The following is a 20,984-nucleotide window of genomic DNA, read 5'->3' as shown; positions in this document are numbered from 1 at the left end:
GTGAAGTGTGGGTGTCTGTCATGTACTCGTCCTCTGCAGGTGATGATTCGGTAGGTAGCTTTGGCAGCAGCTGGTGGGGCCTGGTCCCACTCCGGTGCCTATTGTCACCGGGCTGGTTGCGTGGCCTCGGGCTTGTCACTGTCCCTCTTGAGGCCTCCGCCTTCCAGCACCAGAGCAGTATACTTCCTCAGTATCCTTTTCTGTTGCTTGTCTGTGGTCCTGCCCTCGTGGAGGCAGTTGTCCCCGTGCTGAGCCCTCGAGCAGTCTGCCTGTGTGCAGGCACGTGCGTGCATATCTGTGTGTCTGCACGCACCCCTCCTCTTACTGCTACATGGATTGTTATGTGTGCCAGTGTTCATTGTTCCTGCCACGTGTGTGTTTTAGGAGGGTATATTCCAATCCTTTGTGGTTTTGGAGAAAATCTTTGATTACTTCCTTTTTTTGGGATTTAGATGTGGGTACCAGGTCCATAGGATGAGGCAAAGGGAGTGCCTTTCCCCACCTCCCCCACCCAGGAGGGCTTCGTGGAGGAGGAGGGGAACAGTCTGATTCATCCTTCTAGGAGATTCTGCTAGGGATTCTGAGGGGAGGGGGATTGCCTTTAGGAACATCAGGCATGTGTGTGCCTTGTCCTGAGGAAGTTCCTCCGGATGATATCAGGTGGCAAAGCCAGCCCGCTGAGCTTGCTTTGATGACGATACGGTCCTCAGCACAGAGGCAAGGCCCGTGGAGATGCGGCGTGCTAGAGTGCATATTGCCCAGTGCCTGCCTTTGTGTCACTGAGGCAGAGCGCGGGGTTCCCCAGAGCCTGGATGACTGGCAGAGCCTGCCGTGTTTGCTCTCTGGCCCTCCGCAGAGCAGGGTTATTGATGCCGGCTGTAGGGCTGGCTCTCACCCTGATGCATGCACTGGCATCACCAAAGGGCTTGTTAAAGCTCAGGTTCCTGGTTAGGTCTCCCTCTGTCCTGCCCCTCAAGCATCTGATCCAGGAGTTCTGGAGCTGACCTGAGGATTTGGACTTCTGACACATCTGAGAAGCAGTGCTCCCGTCCAGTGTCCGCAACAGTAGCTTTACACTGGAGTCCCCATTCTGGTGTCTGGGTCACACCCCCAAGGTGTGATACCCCAAGGATGCCAGTGTAATTGGTCTGGGCCTTGCTGTTTTGATAAGTTCCCAAGATTGACATTTTCCTAAAAAGAGGAAAAGCTTCCTCACGGGTTTCTGGGGTGCCTACTGTGGGTGAAGGCCAGTTGTGTGGTCTCCCAGGGAGCTGCTAGAGAAGAAGATGGTACCTTCTCCAGGCTCGAACAAGGAACCCAGGCAACTAAGGCCATATATCATTGTTCTCCTCCTGTGGGCCTGGAGAGGCCAGGATGTCTTGAGTTGATCACGCGCCAGGTGGTTGGGGTGCACAGGAGACCGGTATCCAGGGACACTGGGCTGGAGGCTCCCCGGGCAGAGACATCCTTTGTCCGAGTGATCCCCGGGCCTGCGTTCACTGCTGCTCCCTGGGTCAGACCCTACCACAGGCTGAATCCCGACTACGAGAGGCTGAAGATCCAGTGCGTCCGGGCCATGTCGGACCTGCAGAGCCTGCAGAAGCAGCACACCAACGCCTTGAAGAGGTGCGAGGAGGTGGCCAAGGAGACCGACTTCTATCAGTGAGTGGGACTTGCCTCATGGCACTTAGTGGGCCTTCAGCAAACGGATTGCGGTCGGTCTTTGGGACTCCGTTTTTCTAAGTACAGGCCGAGATGTGAACTCTTCATACCAGCTAGTGACAGCCGCGGAAGCACAACTGGCAGGAAAGGGATTGAAAATGAGGCAGGAAGCAGATGGCTGGGCTCCTGGGTCACTGTCTGAGCTTTGCTGCAGCTCCTGCTGTAGGAGAGGCAGATGGGCCTGTTGCCCTTTGGTCTCCTGGGGCTCCTCTGAGGGTACTGACCCGCCTTACCTGCCCACCTGCTGACCTTGCCCAGGCCTCAGTACTTAGAGGGGCCAGGCCTGTACCAGGTAAGGGCTCATCTCCTTGCCTTGGCCTTCATCCATGTGCCCTTTTTGGTGTTAGGTTTTTATAAACGGTGTGGTTCTTTCTGGCGTTTGGCTGATACCAGGCTTTGGTCGGCCTCTGAGTGCTGCTGCCCTAGTTGCTGTGGTCTCCCTTCGGGAGTACTGGGAGTACTGGGATGTGGAGGGGCAAGAGAAGCGGGGCTGGCAGGGATTGGAGGCTGGCTGCATTTCACTGTGTGTATGGGGTTGTAGCACACTCCACAGCCGGCTCCTGAGCGACCAGACCCAGCTGAAGGATGATGTGGACATGCTGAGGCGGGAGAACGGACAGCTGCTGCGGGAACGTAACCTGCTGCAGCAGTCGTGGGAGGACATGAAGCGGCTCCATGAGGAGGATCAGAAGGAGATCGGTGACCTCCGGGCCCAACAGCAGCAGGTAGAGCCGGGCAGGGTGGCAGGGAGCAGACCAAGGTTGGCCATCCTCCTACCCCCTCATCTGTCTACTCATCATCCATCCTCCCACCCATCATCTGTACTTCCATCCATCATCTACCATCCATCCTCCCACCTCCCATCCATCCTTCCACTTTCCGTCCTTCCTTCCTCTTCTCATCCATCCTCCCATCCATCCTCCCACCCATCATCTGTCCTTCCACTCATCATCTATCATCTATCCTCCCACCTTCCATCTTCCTGACTTCCATCCATCTTCCCACTTCCATCCATCCTCCATCTCCCATCTATCTTCCCACCTCCCATCCATCCTTCCACCCCTCATCTCTCCTGACCTCCATCCTTCCTTCCACCCATCATCCATCCTTCTACCCAATAGCCATCCTTCTACCCATCATCTCTCCTCCCATCCATCATCCGTCCTCCCACCTCCTTTCCGTCCTTCCACCCACCCATCATCCATCCTTCTACCTCCTGTCCGTCCTCCACCCATCATCTACCCATCCTCTATCCTTCCATCCACAATCTGTCCTTCTACCCATAATCCATCCTCCCACCCATCTTCCCACCTCCAGTCCATCTTTGTACCCATCCTCCATCCTCTCACCCATCATCCATCCTTCTGTGCATCCCTCACCCTCCCAGCCCGTCATCCGTCCACCCATCATCCATCCTCTTTTTCCATTCTTCTGCCCATTCAGCCACCCACCTACCATCCATCCATCCACCTGCTCACATAGCCTTGTGATCATTTCAGAGGTATTTTGGGAGTGTCTCCCTAATGTGAGGCACTGGGATATCTGTGAACAGACACTCTTGGATTCTGCAGTCCAGAGGGGGGGACTAATGCTAGTCAAATAATCACACAGATCTGTGTATCACTGCGAATGTCGTGAGGGCTGCCAGGTGCTTGCAGTTCCGCATGGAATAGGAATTTGACTGAGTAAGGAGACATGGGTCTGTAGCCTCCTCCCTTTGTATGGATGGTGTGAGCTTACAGATGGAGAGAAACTTGGAAGTGTTGAAGCCCTGTGCAGATACGAGATGGAGGAGTTGGCGTCATTAGCTTTTGGTGGGGGCCTGGCGTCTTTGCTCCTGGCTTGCGTTCCAGGTTAGTTTCTTCACTTTGCTCAGCTGTTGTTTCACATGGACAGGAGCATGAGGAGTGAGCCAGTGAGAAAACCGGCTCGCTGTGAGTGCTGTTGGTCAGTTCTCCTATAGCTCACAGACAGAGCTGCCTGGGCTGACGGCGGGGCCGAGGCCACGTTCTGCGTGTGGAGATGGTCGCATGTTTGGGGTTGGACACAGTCCCAGTGAGGAGCAGAGCATCCCCATCCCCGTCAGCATCGTCTGTGGTCCCCGAGTTAAAGTAGGACTGCCGGGGCTTGCTCGGCACAGAGCGCCTCTGGGACCATCCGTGCTCATCTGATCGCATAGTATGACGTTATCTCTCTTGCTTTTTTCATTTGCAATTAAATTTCTGTAAATTGGGAAACTCTCACAAGCTTACAGAAGAGTTGCAAGTACAGCCCCAAGAATTTTTACCCCTCGTCATTCCAGAACAAGGTGCCAATCTGCACACTTCTAATAAACAAGGCTATTCTCTCACCTGGCAGTAGCACAAGCATCGACATCAGGAAGGTGACGCTGGGACATGTCGCCCTCTAGTCATCAGACCCCAATTTGAGTTTTGCCGGTTGTATGCATAGTGTCTTTTTGGCAGGAAGAGGATCCAGGCCAGAATACGGCATGGCGTGTGGCTGTCAGGTCTCTTGGGTCTCTTTCAATCTGGAAGAGTTCCTCAGGATTCGGCCTACCTGACCTGATGCTTCAGAAGATGACAGGCTGGCTGTTTGCCCACATGTCCCTCCACCTGGATTTGTCTGATCTTCCTGGTTTGTTTCTCTGTGTGTGTCTTGGTGTCCCAGAAGTGAGGTTGCCACCTTCTTGCTGCGTCTTGGAGGTTGGGACCTGGCTGGTGAGGACTCGTTACCGGTGACATTCCCTTGGTCACTTGATGCCGGTGATGTCTCCAGGCTTCTCCACTGCAGTTACTTGCTTTCCCTGTGGCCGTCCGTCTGATGGTCTCTATGTGGACTCATGGTTCCCTGATTTATTCAGTGGGTTGTGATTCACTGTGGCCGGTGGGAGCCTCTTTAAGAGGTTTCTCTGACGTTTCACAGGCCCTTCTCACTCTTTGAACACTTTCTTGCTCTCTGGTACAAGATATCATCCCAGGCTTGTTTCATTTCCTGCCCGTGCCTTGGGAATCAGTCATTTCTCCAAGGAGTCCTCATTCCTTGTAGTGAAAGTCCTCATTCCTTGCTTAGAAGCAAGATCCGAATGCCAGGTGTGCACGTAGCTGCTGGGGTATCTATTGCGGCTTCCATGTCGTGTCAGTAGCCAGAACGAGGTACCTGAGTTTCCGGGTCTCTTGTCTCCCCCTCACGTATCTGGGTATTCAGTATGTAGCATATATATTGAAAACGGTGAGTTTGCACTAACACTCCCAGTTCCAGCACCCCAGCACCACAATACCGTGGCTTCATTCTAGCTGCCTCCCTTTCTGTTAACTCCCTTTTCCAGCAGTGGGAGACTGCGGCGAGAGGCAGGGATAACCCCAGTGGACGGTTTGTGTGCCTTCTCTGCCTGGGGCCTGGAGTGCTGGCTTTACCTCCGGTCTTCACCTTTACCCCACCGTTTCTGTGCTCACTTATTTGTGGGCCTTTTTCCACCAATTCTAGATTTGGCTCAGCCTTTTGTCTTGGGTTTAGTTTGGATTTTACTTTTCTTTGAGTGATTTCTCATTTCAGATGTGTTTCTGGCTCTGTCTTAGCCTCAGGGAGGGCCCCTAGCCTTGCCAGAAAGTGGCAGAATGGGACTTTTCAGGGCCGCAGACCTGGCTTCAGATGGTCGTCCCAGAGGTTAGACGATGTCGCCCACAGAGCAGTGGTGTCGTCATTGCTGCTGAAGTGTTTGCTGTCATTGCTGCTCTTGTTCAAGTCCCATCAAGGCTGGGGTCGACTCTGTTCCTGAGGAGGTGGGCTAGTGGCCAGAGTCCCCACCTGCTGCGGGATGTCAAATGGGGTGGTCTCCCTGCAGTCGGTGTGGCGGTTCCTGCCGTCATGAAATGTGCGGTTCCCGTATGGGCCAGCAATTCCGCTTTGATTTGTGTAGCTGAGAGAACTGCAGACAGCTGTTGACAGAAAAACCCAGAGTGTAGATGCTTGTAGCGGCATTCCTCACAGCGGCCAGAAAAGGGAAGCCGTCCAGATGTCTGTCGGCGGTTGAATGGGTACCGAAGGTGTGGTCTGTGCTGTATGGTAGAATAGTAACATTCAGCATAAAATCACATGAAGCAGTGATGCCTGCTCTGACATGGATGACCTTGAAAACTTTGTGCTAAACGAAAGAAGTCAGTCACGGAGGACCACACAGTGTCTGATTCTCTAGAGACAGAAGGTAGCCGAGGGCCAGTGTGAGGCAGGGGAATGAGAGGAGGGAGGGTGGGTACTAATGGGCACAGGCTTCCTTTTAGGGGGATGCCAGTATTCTAGGGTTATGTAGCAATAGTTACTGCACAACCTCGTGGATTCACAACCTTGTAAATATACCAGCTCCGCTGACTGGGGCGCTTGAGGTGGTGAATCGTACAGTGTGTGGATTACAGCTTGGAAAAAAGGACCCAGTTATCACCTTGTTATAAAAAAATGTCTGCCCTCATGAGGCGTAAAGTTTCATGGTCTCCTGTTCTCTGACTGTCCCGAGGACTTTCACAGCTTGAACAAATATCCAGACTGAAAGCACTTTCTCGCTCCACCCCCCTTTCCTGTTCTCCCCACGAATGACATGGGAAGGTGACCCCCTGTCCCCTCCAGCCCATGTCTCCTCCTGTCCTTTCCTATAGCTGTGACCCTTGAGGGTCTGTACAGTGGTCAGTGAGTTTCCCCAGTTCTGTTCAGCTGGACCGGTGTCCCTTGGCAAGTGCTACCTAATGATGGCACCAGGACAGGAGGCTGGCTGCCACAGGGGTGGGGGTAGGGGTGAGGGGACATCTCTGAGTGCCAGGACCACCTGCTCTCACCAACCTAGGCCACTTCACCTTCACTGGGTCTGGGCTGGATGCTGGGCTGTGGACAGCTCATTCCTGGATAGGCCAGTAGCAGAGGAAGCAGGGGATACGGGGGTGGCCACAGGTTTCCTCCCCACAGGGCCCGAGGGCAAAGGTTGACCCCATCGGACAAGGCCGGTTTTGTTGCCTGGCTCCTCCCATGCCTTGTACACTTGAAGAGGCCCTTGCAGGGTAAATGGTGCTGTTTGACTTGCGTGTTTGCTTGAGGGATTTGTGGGGCTCCCTAGCCCTCTGCATGATTTATTTCTGAGGAAATGAGGCGGCCCTGGCCAGGGGCCGCCACGGGCCTGGGGCTTGGGGCCCGGGCCCTCTCCTACTTGGCCTGTGTGCATGCTTGTGTTTGCATGTGTAAGTGTGGGGGGCAGCTCGCAGCCTGGGGGCTCCATTTCCAGGTCCCTCAGTCAGAGTGTGCCATCTGGATTCTTCTTCGTGCTTCTGAAATGCCCAAGAGAGCTGGGCAGAGATTGCCAGGCCTTGGTTGGGGGAGCAACATGGAGGATCTTTTTTCTTTACTACTGTGATACTTGTTCTTTGGTTAAAAAAGAAAAAAATTACAAACAACAGTGAAGTCACCCACCCCCACCTCAGCTTTTGGTGATTCGTGAAAATTGACTCTTTTTCAGGTATCCCGGGAAAGGAGTTTCTGAGTTTCTGAAGGGCATGCCTCACAGAAGCCCAGAGGGGCGAGTGTTTCTGACCAGTGTAAAGATGAGGGCCATTTTCTTGTTGGCTTCCTTGTGGGGCATAGCCCAGCTGCTCCATCCTGCTGTGTGGACAGAACTGGACCCTTGCTTCAGGCCAGGGGTGGGGGGAGTCATCTCTAAAGACTTAGCATGCCTGCCTGAGACGAGAAGTTTACTGCCTGTCTCATTTTAGAATTCTGTGCCGAATTAGATATTCTCTCTCACTTAGAATTCCATTAGCCTTGCAGGGAAGCTAAAAGAGTGTGTGTGTGTGTGTGTGTGTGTGTGTGTGAGAGAGAGAGAGAGAGAGAGAGAGAGAGAGAGAGGGAAGGTTGAACTATCTAATAAGACCATAATCATCTGGTTATAAAAAGGAAGAATTCTACACTAACAGATGGGATAGCTTTTCAGTTCTCTGGAGTTAACTGTGGCCATGATTTTTCCAAACTTCTTCAGAGGCTTTGATCACATTTGCCCACGTTCTGAGCCCCACTTGTAGAGAAAAGTTAAGAAGTATTCGGGGGCCATGAGCCTCTTTGAATGTCTGGATGCTGTCCTGTGGGAAAGGGATCTTTCTGTGTGACTAGGGCTAGAATGAGAACAAGACGGTAAAAGCTGAGGAAGGAGGACTTCAGCTCATAATAGGCAAGCCCTTGTCCTGTGGAGTGTTTGCCTGGGCAGGGCCATGGCCAAAACAACACAGGCTCTTAGCCCCATGGTCCCGGGTCCCTTCTGATCCCAGATCCCACCATGTGGTCAGAGCTGGGTTGAGCATCAGAAGGGATTTCTGGGTCTGCTCTGGGGTTTCCCTTGATTGACGCTATCTCCCCGGGAACTCGTGACCCTGCCTGGGAGCCCGTTCACTGCCCTGGATCGGCCTGCAGTCTCCTATCCCAGCTCCTCACCACTGGGGCATTTGTGGGACTGTTTCTCAAGGAAGAAAGGGCATTTGCGGGACTGTTTCCCAAGGAAGAAAGGTGTAGATTCCAAATTCTATTGTGGCCCCGTGAAGTAGCAAGGCCCAAAATGAGGTCTTTGTGCCGGGTCAAGGCTGTGTTTGGAACTAGTTTGTTTCTTGATGAAGCTCAGAAGATGTGTCAAGTGCGGGAGGAGAACATTCGGCCAGCCTACCCAGGGCTGCCACCTAGTGGGCTAGCCTAGAGTGGCAGCAGGGCCTTCGCTCTGCAGAAACCAGTCCATGCCTTCCGAGCCAGTGGGGTTCTCACTTGGCTTAGGGGATATTCAGAGTGTAAAATATTTGAAGTGATTTATTTATTTTAAAAAATATTTTATTTATTTATTTGAGAGAGAGCAAGCAACAGCAGGGGTGGGGGGGTGTGAGGAGCAGAGGAAAGGGGAGAAGCAGACCCCGTGCTGAGAGAAGAACACACTGCCATGGGGCTGGATCCCAGGACCCTGAGATCACGACCTGAGCTGAAGGTAGGCGCCCAATCAACTGAGCCATCCAGGGGTCCCTTGAAGTGATTTTATAACTGGAATGTTTGAGGTACTGTTCACAGGTTGGAATAATCCAGTGTAGGAGCTGGACCTTTTCTAGACACGGGTAGGGACACTGATTAACCGAGAGGTCAGAACTCTCCATTTCACTGTTTGTGTCCTGGGTGCACGTGGGCGTGAATCCTTGTGGGACGCCTCTATGTGTTGTGAGTTTGTACTGGGTGATGTACTCGGTGTCCTTCCGCCCTCACTGTCTGCACCTGGAGATGTTCAGCTGTCCTCCCTTTGTCCTGGATTCAGGCTCAGTTCTTATTCTGGGATTCACGGAAAAGAATAATGTTAGATCCCCATCTCACAATGTACAGAAAAGATATTCCAAGTAGTTTAAAGGTTTAAATGTGAAAAGTAAAGCTGAAACTTTTTAGAAAAAAAATAATAAAATATCTTCATGATCTCAGGGTAGGAAGGAGCTTCTTAAATAAACAACCAAATCCAAACCATAAAGAAATGATTGATAGATTTTACTCTATCAAAATGGGAAACTTTAGTATAATATAAGACACATATTGGGAGAAGAGTTTTTAATAAATACAACTGGGAAAGGATTAGTACCTGGAATTTAAAAATAGGACCTATAGGAAGAAAGAAGAGAGAAAGGAGCAGGAGGGGAAGGAGGGAGGAAGGAAAGTCAAAGGATACGGCCAGGCAATTCATAGAAGAGAAACTGTATACAGTCAGTAAACAGGAGTCATAAGGAGAGCTGGTCCCTCTGGTAATTGAGAGTGCAAGTTAAAAGAGCCCTGATTTGTCTATGGGTTGGTAATACTGTTTTTAAAAATCTGATTTTTATGATAACCAAGAGATAGAAACAACCCATTTCCTTTGACAAATAAATGGATGAACAAAACTCAGTACACACACACACGTATATACACTGGAATATTCATCTTAAAAAAGGAATTAAATTTTGTTTCCTACTGCAACATGGATGAAACTTGAGGACATTATGCTAAAGGAAATAAGTCACAGAAAGAGAAACACTGTATGATTCCATTTGTCTGAGGTACTTGGAGTCATCAGATTCAGGGAGACAGAAGGTACAGAAGGGGGTTTGCCAGGGCTGAGGGAGGGGGCGTGGAGAGCTGTAGTTTGATGGGGACCGAGGTTCAGTCTTGCAAGATGGAAGAGTTCTGGCAGCGGGCATGACAGTATGAAAGTACGAAACATTCCTGAAATGGACACGTAAAAACATGAGAAATGGTGAAGAGCGCGATGGAGACGATGGACCTGTCCACCAGACAGGAAAAGAATGTGCAACGTGTTCGTGTAGTGAAATCCTGCTGGGCGTCACTTCCCTGCATCTCCAGACCAGCACGGAATTAAAGGAGCATTAGAAACGTTTACGAGTACGTAGGTGGGATAAATAGAAGGCTGTGTGTGGAAATACGTGGCAGCAGATTGAGGGGAGCAATCCATTCTGGAAGAGGGGGAGGGGTATCAGATGAAAGGAGGATGCAGCGGGAAAAGTGACACCTGTAGTGCTTTATTTCTTTGGAGAGCAACTCAAGCCGTGACAAGAAAATCAGGGTTAGAGTTAGGTGGCCCGTACTTAAAATCTTGTCACATTATGTACACTGCTTGTCTGTGTGTTGGGAAGATACTCTACTGTTTTTTTTTTTTTCCAGAAAAAGACTTTATTTAGCTAGTACACAGTTCTGATCTGCCACAGTAAAGCATTTTTTAAAAAAAAGATTTTATTTATTTGTCAGAGAGAGCGAGAGAGAGAGCACAAGCAGGCAGAGAGGCAGGCAGAGGCAGAGAGAAGCAGGCTCCCTGCTGAGCAAGGAGCCCCATGTGGGACTCTATCCGAGGACCCTGGGATCATGACCTGAGCCGAAGGAAGTGGCTTAACCAACTGAGCCACCCAGGCGTCCTCATAGTGAAGCTTTTTTACAAAACAATGACTGTTTTAATTGCCTAAGGAACTTATGTACTGCTTTTTTTCTTAATAACTAATTAATTAATTTTTTATTGTTTGATTAGCCAACATGTAGTACTTCATTAGTTTTTGATGTGTATGTACTATTTTTAAAATGGGTTTGTATTTCAGTATCCTTGTCTTGTAAGATTTTCTTTGAAGGAAGAGTTTTGCTGGAAAAAAAAAAAAAAGAGAGAGAAGAAGAAGGGAACAGTACTGCCTACCCTGACTGAGCTGATTTCTGGGGTACCCTTCCTTTCCAGCAGTCAGTAGTCCTGGGAGCCAGTGCTTAGGTCTCAGAGGAATAGATTTGCTTTCCTTGTCTCTGTGCTTTTGACTCCTAGCTCTTTCTTATTCATCGTCTTTACTGAGGGCTAACCCTCCCTTCAAATGGAGTGTTCATTCGTCACATGTCCTGGTTCTTGGGGCTGCAGAAATCTGGTAACTCAGGGTCCATGCTGAATAAGCAGATGATTCCTGGTCTGTTGCAGTTGGAACGGTTAAGCAAGCTTTTCTGGTTGAGTCCTATCATTTGAGGAATAAGGAAACCGAAACCCAGAGATGTGGAGTGACCCACCCAAGGGCTCAGGTTCCCCAGGGTGCTTAGCAGAAGTCAGCAGGCCCCTGGCAACCAATGCACTCATTTTGTTTCTTATTCTTTAGAGCAGCACCTTGAGTGAACTTCAGTGTCTGATTTGGCGTAGAATACTGTCTTGCTTAAAATCTTCCCATGGTTCCCATCTCATTCAAGATACAGTCTTTGTTTGCCCTGAGCCTTGAAGTTGTGTGCCCACTTGTGCAACTCCTTGTTCACTGGGCTCTGCCTGGGGCCCTGCCCTTCTTTGTGCCTAGGACATGTGTGGTGGTTCCTGCCTCCGGGCCTTTGCACTCGCTTACCCCTCTGTGCTAGAACTGTTACTCTTTGTTTGCATCCAAACTCAGAAGTCACCTTCTTAGAGAGGCCTCTTTAAGCCTTAGGCCTTCTATCTTTTCTTAATAGCCCTTCTAATGCTTTGAAGTTATTTTATTTTTCTCTCTCTTTCTCTCTACCTACGTGTCTCTGACTGTGTTTGTATCCTCGCATGAGGATAAAAGGTCCACAAGCCACAGTCCTTATGTGTCCTGTCCAGCATAGATACTTGTATTAAGGATCCTCCACACCTCCCCCAGGTTTGGTGATTTGCTAGGAGGAGTCAAGACTCAACATATAATCATATTCGGGGCCAAAATTTATTTCAGCGAAAGCACCCAAAGCAACATCAACGAAGGGAAGAGGTGCGTGGGGCGAAGTCCAGAGGAAGGCAGGTGCAAGTTTCCAAGAGTTCTCCCCTGTGGAGTCACATGGGACACACTTAATTCTTCTCTCATTGAATTGGGACCTACTCCCGGCCCAGGGATTTTCCTGGGCTCCTACCTCCCAGGCATTCTTTGCCTAGCAAGTACTGAAATTCTGGACTCCCAGAAGAAGGCACATGCTTAGCCTAAGCCACACTGTTCGTCCCATCCAGGGCCCAGGAACCCCGCTTTCCACTTGAGGAGCATTTTACCTGAGTATAGGGAACTGTTAGCCATTCAGGTTCCCAAATGCCAGCCAAGGATAGACTTGAAAGCAGGCCTTTTTTATGATAGAATTCTCGGACCTGCTTCAGAACTCCTTTCTGCACACTTAAGAAATATTTGTGAATGAGTAAATTGACAGTGTGACGGCAGGGCCCGTGGAATCAGACCTCAGGACTCCTCAGGGCCAGAAGGTGTGGCCTCCCGTCCTTTGTCAGCAATACTACCCCTAGTCGGGCAGACGAGAGTGGTGAGTCTGTCCTTCCTCCTGTCCTTAGGCCCTTGGTAAGTGTGACGCTCTGGCCCCCAGGTGTTGAAGCTCAACGGGTCGTCAGAGATTCTCAATAAGCTGTATGACACGGCCATGGACAAGCTGGAGGTGGTCAAGAAGGACTACGATGCCCTGCGGAAGAGGTACAGTGAGAAGGTGGCCATCCACAACTCGGACCTGAGCCGCCTGGAGCAGCTGGAGGAGGAGAACCAGCGTCTGCTGAAGCAGGCGGAGACGCTGACGCAGCAGAGGGACACGGCCATCCAGCTGCAGCACCAGTGTGCCCTCTCCCTGAGGAGGTAAGGGCCTCCCCGCTACCCGAAACCTGTGCTCCGAGAACAGCTGGAGGGCGGGGTGGGCTGACTTGTTCCTAGGACCACTCCCCTTCATGGGCTTATTGTTATCTGCAAGGCTTCCAGCCACTTCCAGGGGGTTGGAGGGGAGGAGGTGGCAAAGGAACTATGCCTTTTCATTTGAAAAATATTTTTGGAACATTTGAGAGACGTTTTGTTGGCCCTCCGTGTGGCTTGGGAATTGTGCTCCTTCCTCCCATCCCAGCAGTTGTGGTATGTTCTGACCACCCTGTTTCTTAGGTCTCCCCACAAGCCTGTTCCCTCTGCGTCACATTCCCACCCAGCAAATAGGAAAGTTGACTGTCTTAGGCACTGTTTCTTCTAAAATTTCTTTTTTTTTTAAATATTTTTATTTACTTATTTATTTATTTGAGATAGAATGAGAGAGAGAGCGAGAGCACACGCACAGGCACAGGGAGCAGCAGGCAGAGGGAGGAGCAGACTCCCTGCCAAGCAGGGAGCCGGATTTGGGGCTTGATCCCAGGACTCCAGGATCATGACCTGAGCCGAAGGCAGCCATTCAACTGACAGAGCTACCCAGGTGCCCCCCAAATTTCTTTTTTTTTTTAAAAAAAATATATGATTTGTAGGGAAGTGACCCCTGCCCTCTAACAGTGTTTCATAAGGTGTAGTCCTACCGAACACCAGTCCCCTGGAGCGCACGCTGGTGTCCTGTGCAAGCTCTTCTCTAGGTGTGAAAAGAGTTAAGAATTGCTGAGTTCCACTCAGGCAGGTGTCTGCACTGCAGGACTTCTCAGAGCCTTCCTTCTGGGATTCTGCATTAGCCAGCTGCTTCAGGAGAGGACACAGTGTTTCCCAACGTAGGCGATCAGAGAACACGGGTGATCAGAGAACACACTTTTTTCTCTGTGGAATTCCGTGAAGAATTGCTATTCTAAAAAATATGTGTGCAGAAATGCTGCTGGAGAGCTGCGGGTTCTGACTTGCAGGCTTGCCTGTGCGGAAGGTGCCTCCTGGGCTGGAAGGGGTGAGCTGTCCTCTTGCACCAGTCACCCCACACCCAGGCCTTATCGTCTGTATCTGGGAAATGAGGTGGTCAGATTAAATGCTCATAAAGGCCACACTTATCTCTCATATGCTGTGTTTCTAGCATTGTTCTGTTTTATTCTTAAAAGATAATATAGCTTGACTGTGGAAGAAATACAGTGATATTTCTGTAGAGCAGAGGGCATGAAGTCCTCGGATCAACTTCTGGTATTTGTAGAAGGCTGAGAAAAATTCCAGGTCCGGGGGCACTGGTGCCCGTGGCTTCCTCCTCTCAGAGGTGCAGATGACCTCACTCCCTCCTTCACGCTACAGTGTCCAGGACAGCAGCGCTGCCTGGGCGGGCCCCCGCCCCTGTGTCACAGCTGCCTCTCTCCCCCAGGTTCGAGGCGATCCACCACGAGCTGAACAAGGCCACAGCCCAGAACAAGGACCTGCAGTGGGAGATGGAGCTGCTGCAGTCGGAGATGACCGAGCTGAGGACCATGCAGGCAAAGATGGCAAAGGAGTCGGAGAAGTACAAGGAGGAGCGGGACGCGGTGTACAGCGAGTACAAGCTTATCATGAGTGAGCGCGACCAGGTCATCTCCGAGCTGGACAAGCTGCAGACCGAGGTGGAGCTGGCTGAGTCCAAGCTCAAGAGCAGCACATCCGAGAAGAAGGCGGCCAGCGAGGAGATGGAGGCCCTGCGGCAGGTGGGTGGGGAGCGGTTGGGGGGCAGCTGGCCTCCTGGCCTCTGGGAGAGTGGTGTGAGAGCAGGGCTGTCATGGCCGCGCTGTCTGCCCTGGCAGAGCCGAGGGCTTCTCATGTTAGACCTGCATGCTGGGCAGTGCTGCTGGGTAGCTGCTGAGCTTACACCTGGGGGCCAGCTCCAGTTTGGGCTGCAGGGCGTGCAAAGGGAAGTCCAGCTGTGGACTCTGTGTCCACAGTGTGAAACACTGTCCTCTCCTGAAGCAGCTGGCTAATGCAGAATCCCAGAAGGAAGGCTCTGAGAAGTCCTGCAGTGCAGACACCTGCCTGAGTGGAACTCAGCAATTCTTAACCCTTTTCACACCTAGAGAAGACCTTGCACAGGACACCAGTGTGCGCTCCAGGGGACTGGTGTTCGGTAGGACTACACCTTATGAAACACTGGGCCTTGGAGCTTACAGCGATGTAGACAGTCCGGTGACACACACAGACATGCGTGGGCTCTGTGCATAGACGCTCCCATACCCAGCCCTTGGATAAGGGGTCATAGATCAGCCTTGTGCTGACGGTCAGTGCACATCTCAAAGACTTGCTCACTGGGAAGCAAGAGCCCAAGGTCAAGTGCCCAAAGCCATCGGTACCTTTGGCCTTGTGAATACAGAAGAGTGCCCTCAGAGATGCCGCTCCCCTCCCCCCCAATCCCTTAGATCTGAGGAATCTGCTTTTTAAAGGTCTGGGCTCCTACTGGGAAGATGTGCTAGGCTGAGCCCAAGACCCTTCTAAAGCCTTGCTCCCTGGGGGACATGCCTCGGGGTCAGGGGCCGGGGTCGAGTAGCCTCAGAGTTGGGCCAGTGAGCTTGACTCCTGAGTGATCAGCAAGGAGTCTCTTTCCTGCCTGAGCCACGTGGCCTCATTGCTGACACAGTGTCCCCCCAAGTCCAGGTGTGTGCTGCGGGGGCCTGTATGGGCTCATGGATTTCTGTTTGAGAGTCCCCTCCTGTCCTGTTGGGTGGTGCTGTGGCTATGCTTAGAGCTGCTGCAACTGATCACAGCAGACTTTTCCCCACTGGAACAGTCCTCTACTCATGCCTCTTCATTCTAGGTCAGTTACAACGCAACCTTGAAGACTGGTCTGTGAGACGCAAAAAGCAAGGTGTTAAAGGTTGGTGGGAGGCAGTGTGCATTAGACTGTCGCGACCAGAGCCCTCCGGACTCAGCATGAGGCAGGGCTGACGCCTGAGGGGTGACTGGGGCTGTGAGTCTCTCTGCAGACTATGATGCCTCCTTATGCCCAGGCAGTGCTTGGGGCCACGGAAACGCAAGGGACAAGAGCAGTGCTTGGAGAGCAGCGCTCCTTGGTTATGGGACCTCTTGCCTCTTTGGGCCTCAGTTTCCTCATCTACAAAATGGATGTGAGAGCGCCTCACGGGTGGCTGTGGCAGTAGAGGTTCCCTTTATCGCTAAGATGATGGTTGTGCTCCTCAAGTCTCACTGCCCAGTTAACACCAGAGTGAATCCCACGAAATTGTTTCTATTGGCAAAAGGGCCAAATAAGGGCGACTTCATGCAAGGGAAGGGAGACTTCTCCAGACCCCAGAGGTGAAAGCCTCGTGAAAGGGAATACAGGCATGATGAGGGCATTTTTAATGGGCAAAGATAATGTGTTGGTACTTGGTCATCGTTCTAGAGACAGCATCCTCTCACTTTTTCCATTTTGGTGTCTGAGAGCTGAATCGTTGGGGAGAAATGTTGATACTAAATAAGGAAAACAAAACGGTGAGAAGAAAACTATGAGTCAGTCACTAAATGACACTGTCGCGGAGAATGTGTGACCCGCCGAGAAGGTGCTAGGCCATCAGCCTCCCCCCACCCCCACCCCGCAGTTAACTGCGGAGTTAACTGTGCTCTTGTCGAGCGGAAGGGCTCTGGGCCTCCCGCGGTGCGGGCAGCCGGGGGCAGTCTGTCATCCTCCCCCCACCCCCGCTTCTCCGAGTGCCCTTCAGCCCGGAGCCCGGTTTCCGGGCCTTCGCAGGGGGCATTGGCTGCACGTCAAGTGTGCCTGTCAGCTGAGGTAGGAATCTCTTCTAGGCACTGTTCCGAGTCAGCAGGTTGGAGCGGAGAAGCCCTGCTCCCACCCCGGCAGCTTCCAGAGCTGAAACCCTTGGCTCCTTCTAGAGTTTGTCTGGCTTTTCAGACAAGACCACACCCCACCTGGCCAGAGGAGGCCAGGTCTGTGGCCTTGCCCTGCCAGCCCTGAGGTGTGGTTGGGCGGGTTTTCTCTTCCCAGGGCCCTTGGGAGTGACCCCATCTCTCTCCAGCAGTCGTTTCATGGTGGGGTCAGACTTCCAGCCAGGCTACCTCCCTGATCTCACAGCTGCCTTCATCTGCTCAGCTGAGGAAGTGGTTCTTTTCTTTCTGACAGACCATGCATTCTCTACACTCTTCCTTCTCTTTGCTTCTCCCTCTCTCGCTGCCATCCCCCCTCTCTACCTTCTTCTCTGGAGTATGAGGCGAAAAGGAGGGCTTCAGGGGGCCTGTCTGCGTCTTTGTCTGGCTCTGGATGCTACCCTCTCTCCTGCTTCCCCCTTCCCTGAATGGGCATGGCCACGGGAGCTTCCCCATCGATGGCCCTTGTCCCAGCCTCTGGCCCCTGGCAACCAGCTGCAGTGAAGGGTCACTGCCTTCGGGAGGGCGGAGGACCTACGTGTGGCAGCTGGTCTCTACCTCCCGGAAGTTGTGGGACACCGCGGCCTGACACGGAGGTTCCTCCAGATGACAGGTTATGTCCCAGGACCAGCCTCTCTGCCAGAGCTCCTGTCCCATGGAAAGGCCAGCAAGGTCCCTTAAGCCACAGTGGCTTCTCATATCCTCACCTTCCTGCTGCCCCTGAATGCGACTGTGTCTCTGACTTCCAGAGCTGTTGGTGGCACTGAGCTTGGGGCTCGGGGAGAGCGGGAGCCATGTGTGAGGGAGGGATGACTGCTGGAGGTGGAGGACGAGCAGGAGGGCATTTCAAGAACATTCCCACATCTGCGGACGGTTGTGAGATACTGCCCGGATGGAAAAGATGGGCATGCTCAGGGAGAGCTGTCTGTTCAGGGAGCACTGCCCTCTCCCGGGGACCCTGGTGTGCCTCTGTGGGGTTGTTCTTGTTGGTTTTGTGCCTGGGCCATGTGAGTGTCTCATGAGACCCAGTCCTTGCCTGCGGCCCCCTGGGTCACCTGCGGCGGACAGAAGGAGATCTCAGATGGTGCTGTTCCAGACTAAGAGCTGCCACTTGGAGACAGCAGTGTAGAGGAGGAAGCCGGAATCGGGGGACCTGGCATGGAGTTCAGCTCCCCATTAACGGGCAGGACCTGGGCCAGTCACTTCCTGGGCCCTCATCAGTGTTACCAGGATCTCAGCTCCCAGTGCTACAGTGCCTTTATGATGCTCGTTCTTCTCCCCTCTCTGTAAAACAAAGTCTTGTACTTCTTGTGTTTCTCAACCGGAAACAGCGCTTTGGGAGTGAATTCATATTGGAGACCAACCATGGGGGGAGAGGATGGGAGCTGCCTAACACCTGGGGCCGGCCTCTTGTGTCCCCCACTCTGGCCCTCACCTGGAGATGCTTCTCCAGGGCCAAGTGCAGAGACCTTTCAGTGGAACCCCATGCAACATGAAACTGTATTAATATATTATAGAACAGTGAGTGAAATGTAAATTTAAATATATGTGATCATTAAACCTATTCCTTATAATAAATTCTTGACACCCGTAATAGTAATGACCAGTTTACAAAAAATAGCAAACTGAACAGACCCCAGCACTGCATGAAAATGGGAAAAAATCAGAACGGAAATAATTTGAATTGATCTTGGGAAGTGTAAGGTGTGAGCAGAGCGTACCAGCTCTGTGTCCTCCTGGAGTTAAGGTGTACTTTCTGAGCAGACTTTTCTCCAGCTCCTACTGACTCTTGACTCTACTTGAGAGATGCAGGGTGGCTGTAAACTGACTCTGTGTTTCCCTCTGTCCCCCTCGTCCTTGTGTCTCAGATGCACCTCTGGGATTTCTCTGAGCAGAGGCAGCCTGCCGGGCTCGCCGTGGAAGCTGGGCCGAGGCGCCAGCGGAGACCTTGCTGTGTTTGTCTTCTGGCTTCCTCCCGCTGGAGGTGGGGGGCTCCTGGCGCACACACTGCAGACCCTGTTCCTCTCGTGTCTTCTTGGTATTTTGCTTCTGAAAGCCTGTGAGCTGAAATGGGAGCAAAGATGCTTCCTTTGTCACTTTCCCAGCATCATCTAAGAGTTCTCGGGGCACAGAGGGAGCTGCTTCTACGGGTGCTTCCAAGAGTTTGATTTGGAACAGTAGCCGAGCATGTAATGCCTTGGGCGGTATCCAGATGCAAATGCTTCCGATTTCAGCTTTTTAAACAAACTGAGACACACAGGACTTCAACAGCAGAAAAACTGGTGTATTTTCAGATTTCAAAATAACTCTTTATGCCAGAGCATAAAAATGAGTACTGCAGACCCAGGGGTTGGGGACCACCATGATCGACATCTGCATCTTTCACTGCATTCAGGCCTTGCGTCATTGTGTTTTGATGGGAGAGCTCTTTAGAGAGATGGGGTGGGCCATTCGAAATAGGAGCCTGTGAGTGGCCGGGAGGAGCGTGGGACCGGCACTCCAGGGGAGGCGTTCACCGAGGCCACGGAGACCGTGGCTCAGGAGGGGCTAGGGTGCTGGGACAGGCTCTTTGCAGGGCTGGGAGAGTTTGGACAGGACCCTGCGTAGTGTCATTAGGAGACTCAAGTGTGATTATGGGACAGGTGGTCCCTGGGGGTGCAGGTGCGGCAGGGGTGTGTTGGGATGGGCTTGGGCCGAGATCCCGTGTTTCCCTCCCTCCTGCTCCTGAGGGTTCAAGCCCAGCCCCTGCACCAGTTAGCGGGCACTTCTGTACCCAGAAGGCTCAGTAACCATCCCTCTGCTTACCCCTTGACCCCACCAGATCAAAGACACGGTGACAATGGATGCCGGGAGAGCCAACAAGGAGGCTGAACTCCTTCGAAAGCAGTGCAAGGCTCTGTGCCAGGAGCTGAAGGAAGCCCTCCAGGAGGCAGATGTGGCCAAGTGCCGGCGAGACTGGGCCTTCCAGGAGCGGGACAAGATCGTGGCGGAGCGGGACAGCATCCGGTATGGGGAAGCCCTGGGCTGGCATGGGTCCCAGTCTCCCCGGGAAGCACTGCGTCGGTGGGGAGGGTCAGAATCACTTGCTGCATGTCCCGGTAAGGTGGGCGTGACCTCGGCTCCTCCCTTCTCACCTGAGCCTTGCGGCATCACGTTAGATGTGCCCATTACGTCTCTATTCTCATCTCATTTCAACCTAGACATCTGCGTGTACACTTTGTCTAGATGAGACCCCCAGCCATGAAAGGGCACAAAGACAGTTCTCTTTCTTAGGGACTTCTGATGACACGGATGTATCAAGAGTGCATTCTTTCAGTTGGTATTCTGTGGGCACCTGCTGTGTGCCAGGATCTTAGGTCCCTTGTACAAGGAGACCCTGAGAGAGAAACTGCCTCCAGGGCTCCCAGGCGGGTATGATGCTCCCCCCTCCTCCCCCCAGGACAGCGCTCTGGGGGCCATGGGCATCTTTGTCAGACTAGGCAACAGGGGAGGGAGAAAATATGGATGGTGAATTTCAGGGGGCAGGTGGAGAATTTTCCCCGGAAAGCATGACCTTCAAGTTAGAACTTAGGCCTGAGTGGAACTTTTCCAAGTGGAGTGGGGGGATGGTCATGGCCATGAACAAAGGCGTGTGGTGTGCTCAGGGCAGGGGCCTGCTCGTGGATTTGGGAGTCACAGGAGAGGTGGCTGACAGGGTTCCTGAGGGTGGGCTGTGGGTCCACGAAGGGGAAGCCCTGAGTGTAGTCTTGGTTGTTGGCTGGCAGAGAGCCACGAGGGGCTGTGGTGGTATTTGTGGTGACTTGGTCATTGAGAGTTTTGGAAGATCCCTTGTGGTTGTTGGGAGGAAAGACCACTATCTAGCAAGGCAGGTAAGGGTTCAGGGTGGAGGGGCTTGGGGGCCATGGAGAGGTGGGGACTAGCCCATAGGGCTGTCTGATGACAGGGTGCCATTCTGGAGGTGGCACAGAGCAAGCACTCCCCCGCTGCCTGGCCACCTTTCCCTACCTGCTCTGCGAATGGCTGAGGTGGTCCTGTGGTACCAGGAGCCACCTGTCCTTTGGTGGGGAGGTGTCAGGCCTGCACGTTGTGCCTGGACAGAGCTCAGGGCTGCAGAGATGCATGAGGCATGGGTCCTGTCCAAGTGGGGGGCTCAGTCTAGATGTGGGGTCGGGGACAGCTCTAGAAAGGCCTGCCTGTGGGTAGATGTGAGGCTTGTGGTAGGTGCTG

The 20,984-nt window shown here is 52.4% G+C and overlaps 1 protein-coding gene across 1 annotated transcript in view; it reads left to right on the top strand.

Annotated features, from left to right (window-relative positions):
- DLG5 (discs large MAGUK scaffold protein 5) overlaps positions 1 to 20,984 on the top strand; it is a 117,639-nt gene that overhangs the window by 61,412 nt on the left and 35,243 nt on the right. Inside the window, exons 4-8 of the mRNA XM_046027446.1 lie at positions 1,519 to 1,662; positions 2,264 to 2,447; positions 12,583 to 12,842; positions 14,284 to 14,596; positions 19,579 to 19,763. Of these exons, the coding sequence (XP_045883402.1) occupies positions 1,519 to 1,662; positions 2,264 to 2,447; positions 12,583 to 12,842; positions 14,284 to 14,596; positions 19,579 to 19,763 (1,086 nt within the window). The remainder of the gene's footprint in view (positions 1 to 1,518; positions 1,663 to 2,263; positions 2,448 to 12,582; positions 12,843 to 14,283; positions 14,597 to 19,578; positions 19,764 to 20,984) is intronic.

The sequence above is a fragment of the Meles meles genome, chromosome 13 (assembly GCF_922984935.1).
Source record: "Meles meles chromosome 13, mMelMel3.1 paternal haplotype, whole genome shotgun sequence".
Taxonomy (NCBI): domain Eukaryota; kingdom Metazoa; phylum Chordata; class Mammalia; order Carnivora; family Mustelidae; genus Meles; species Meles meles.
This window is presented reverse-complemented; position numbering and strand designations above follow the sequence as displayed.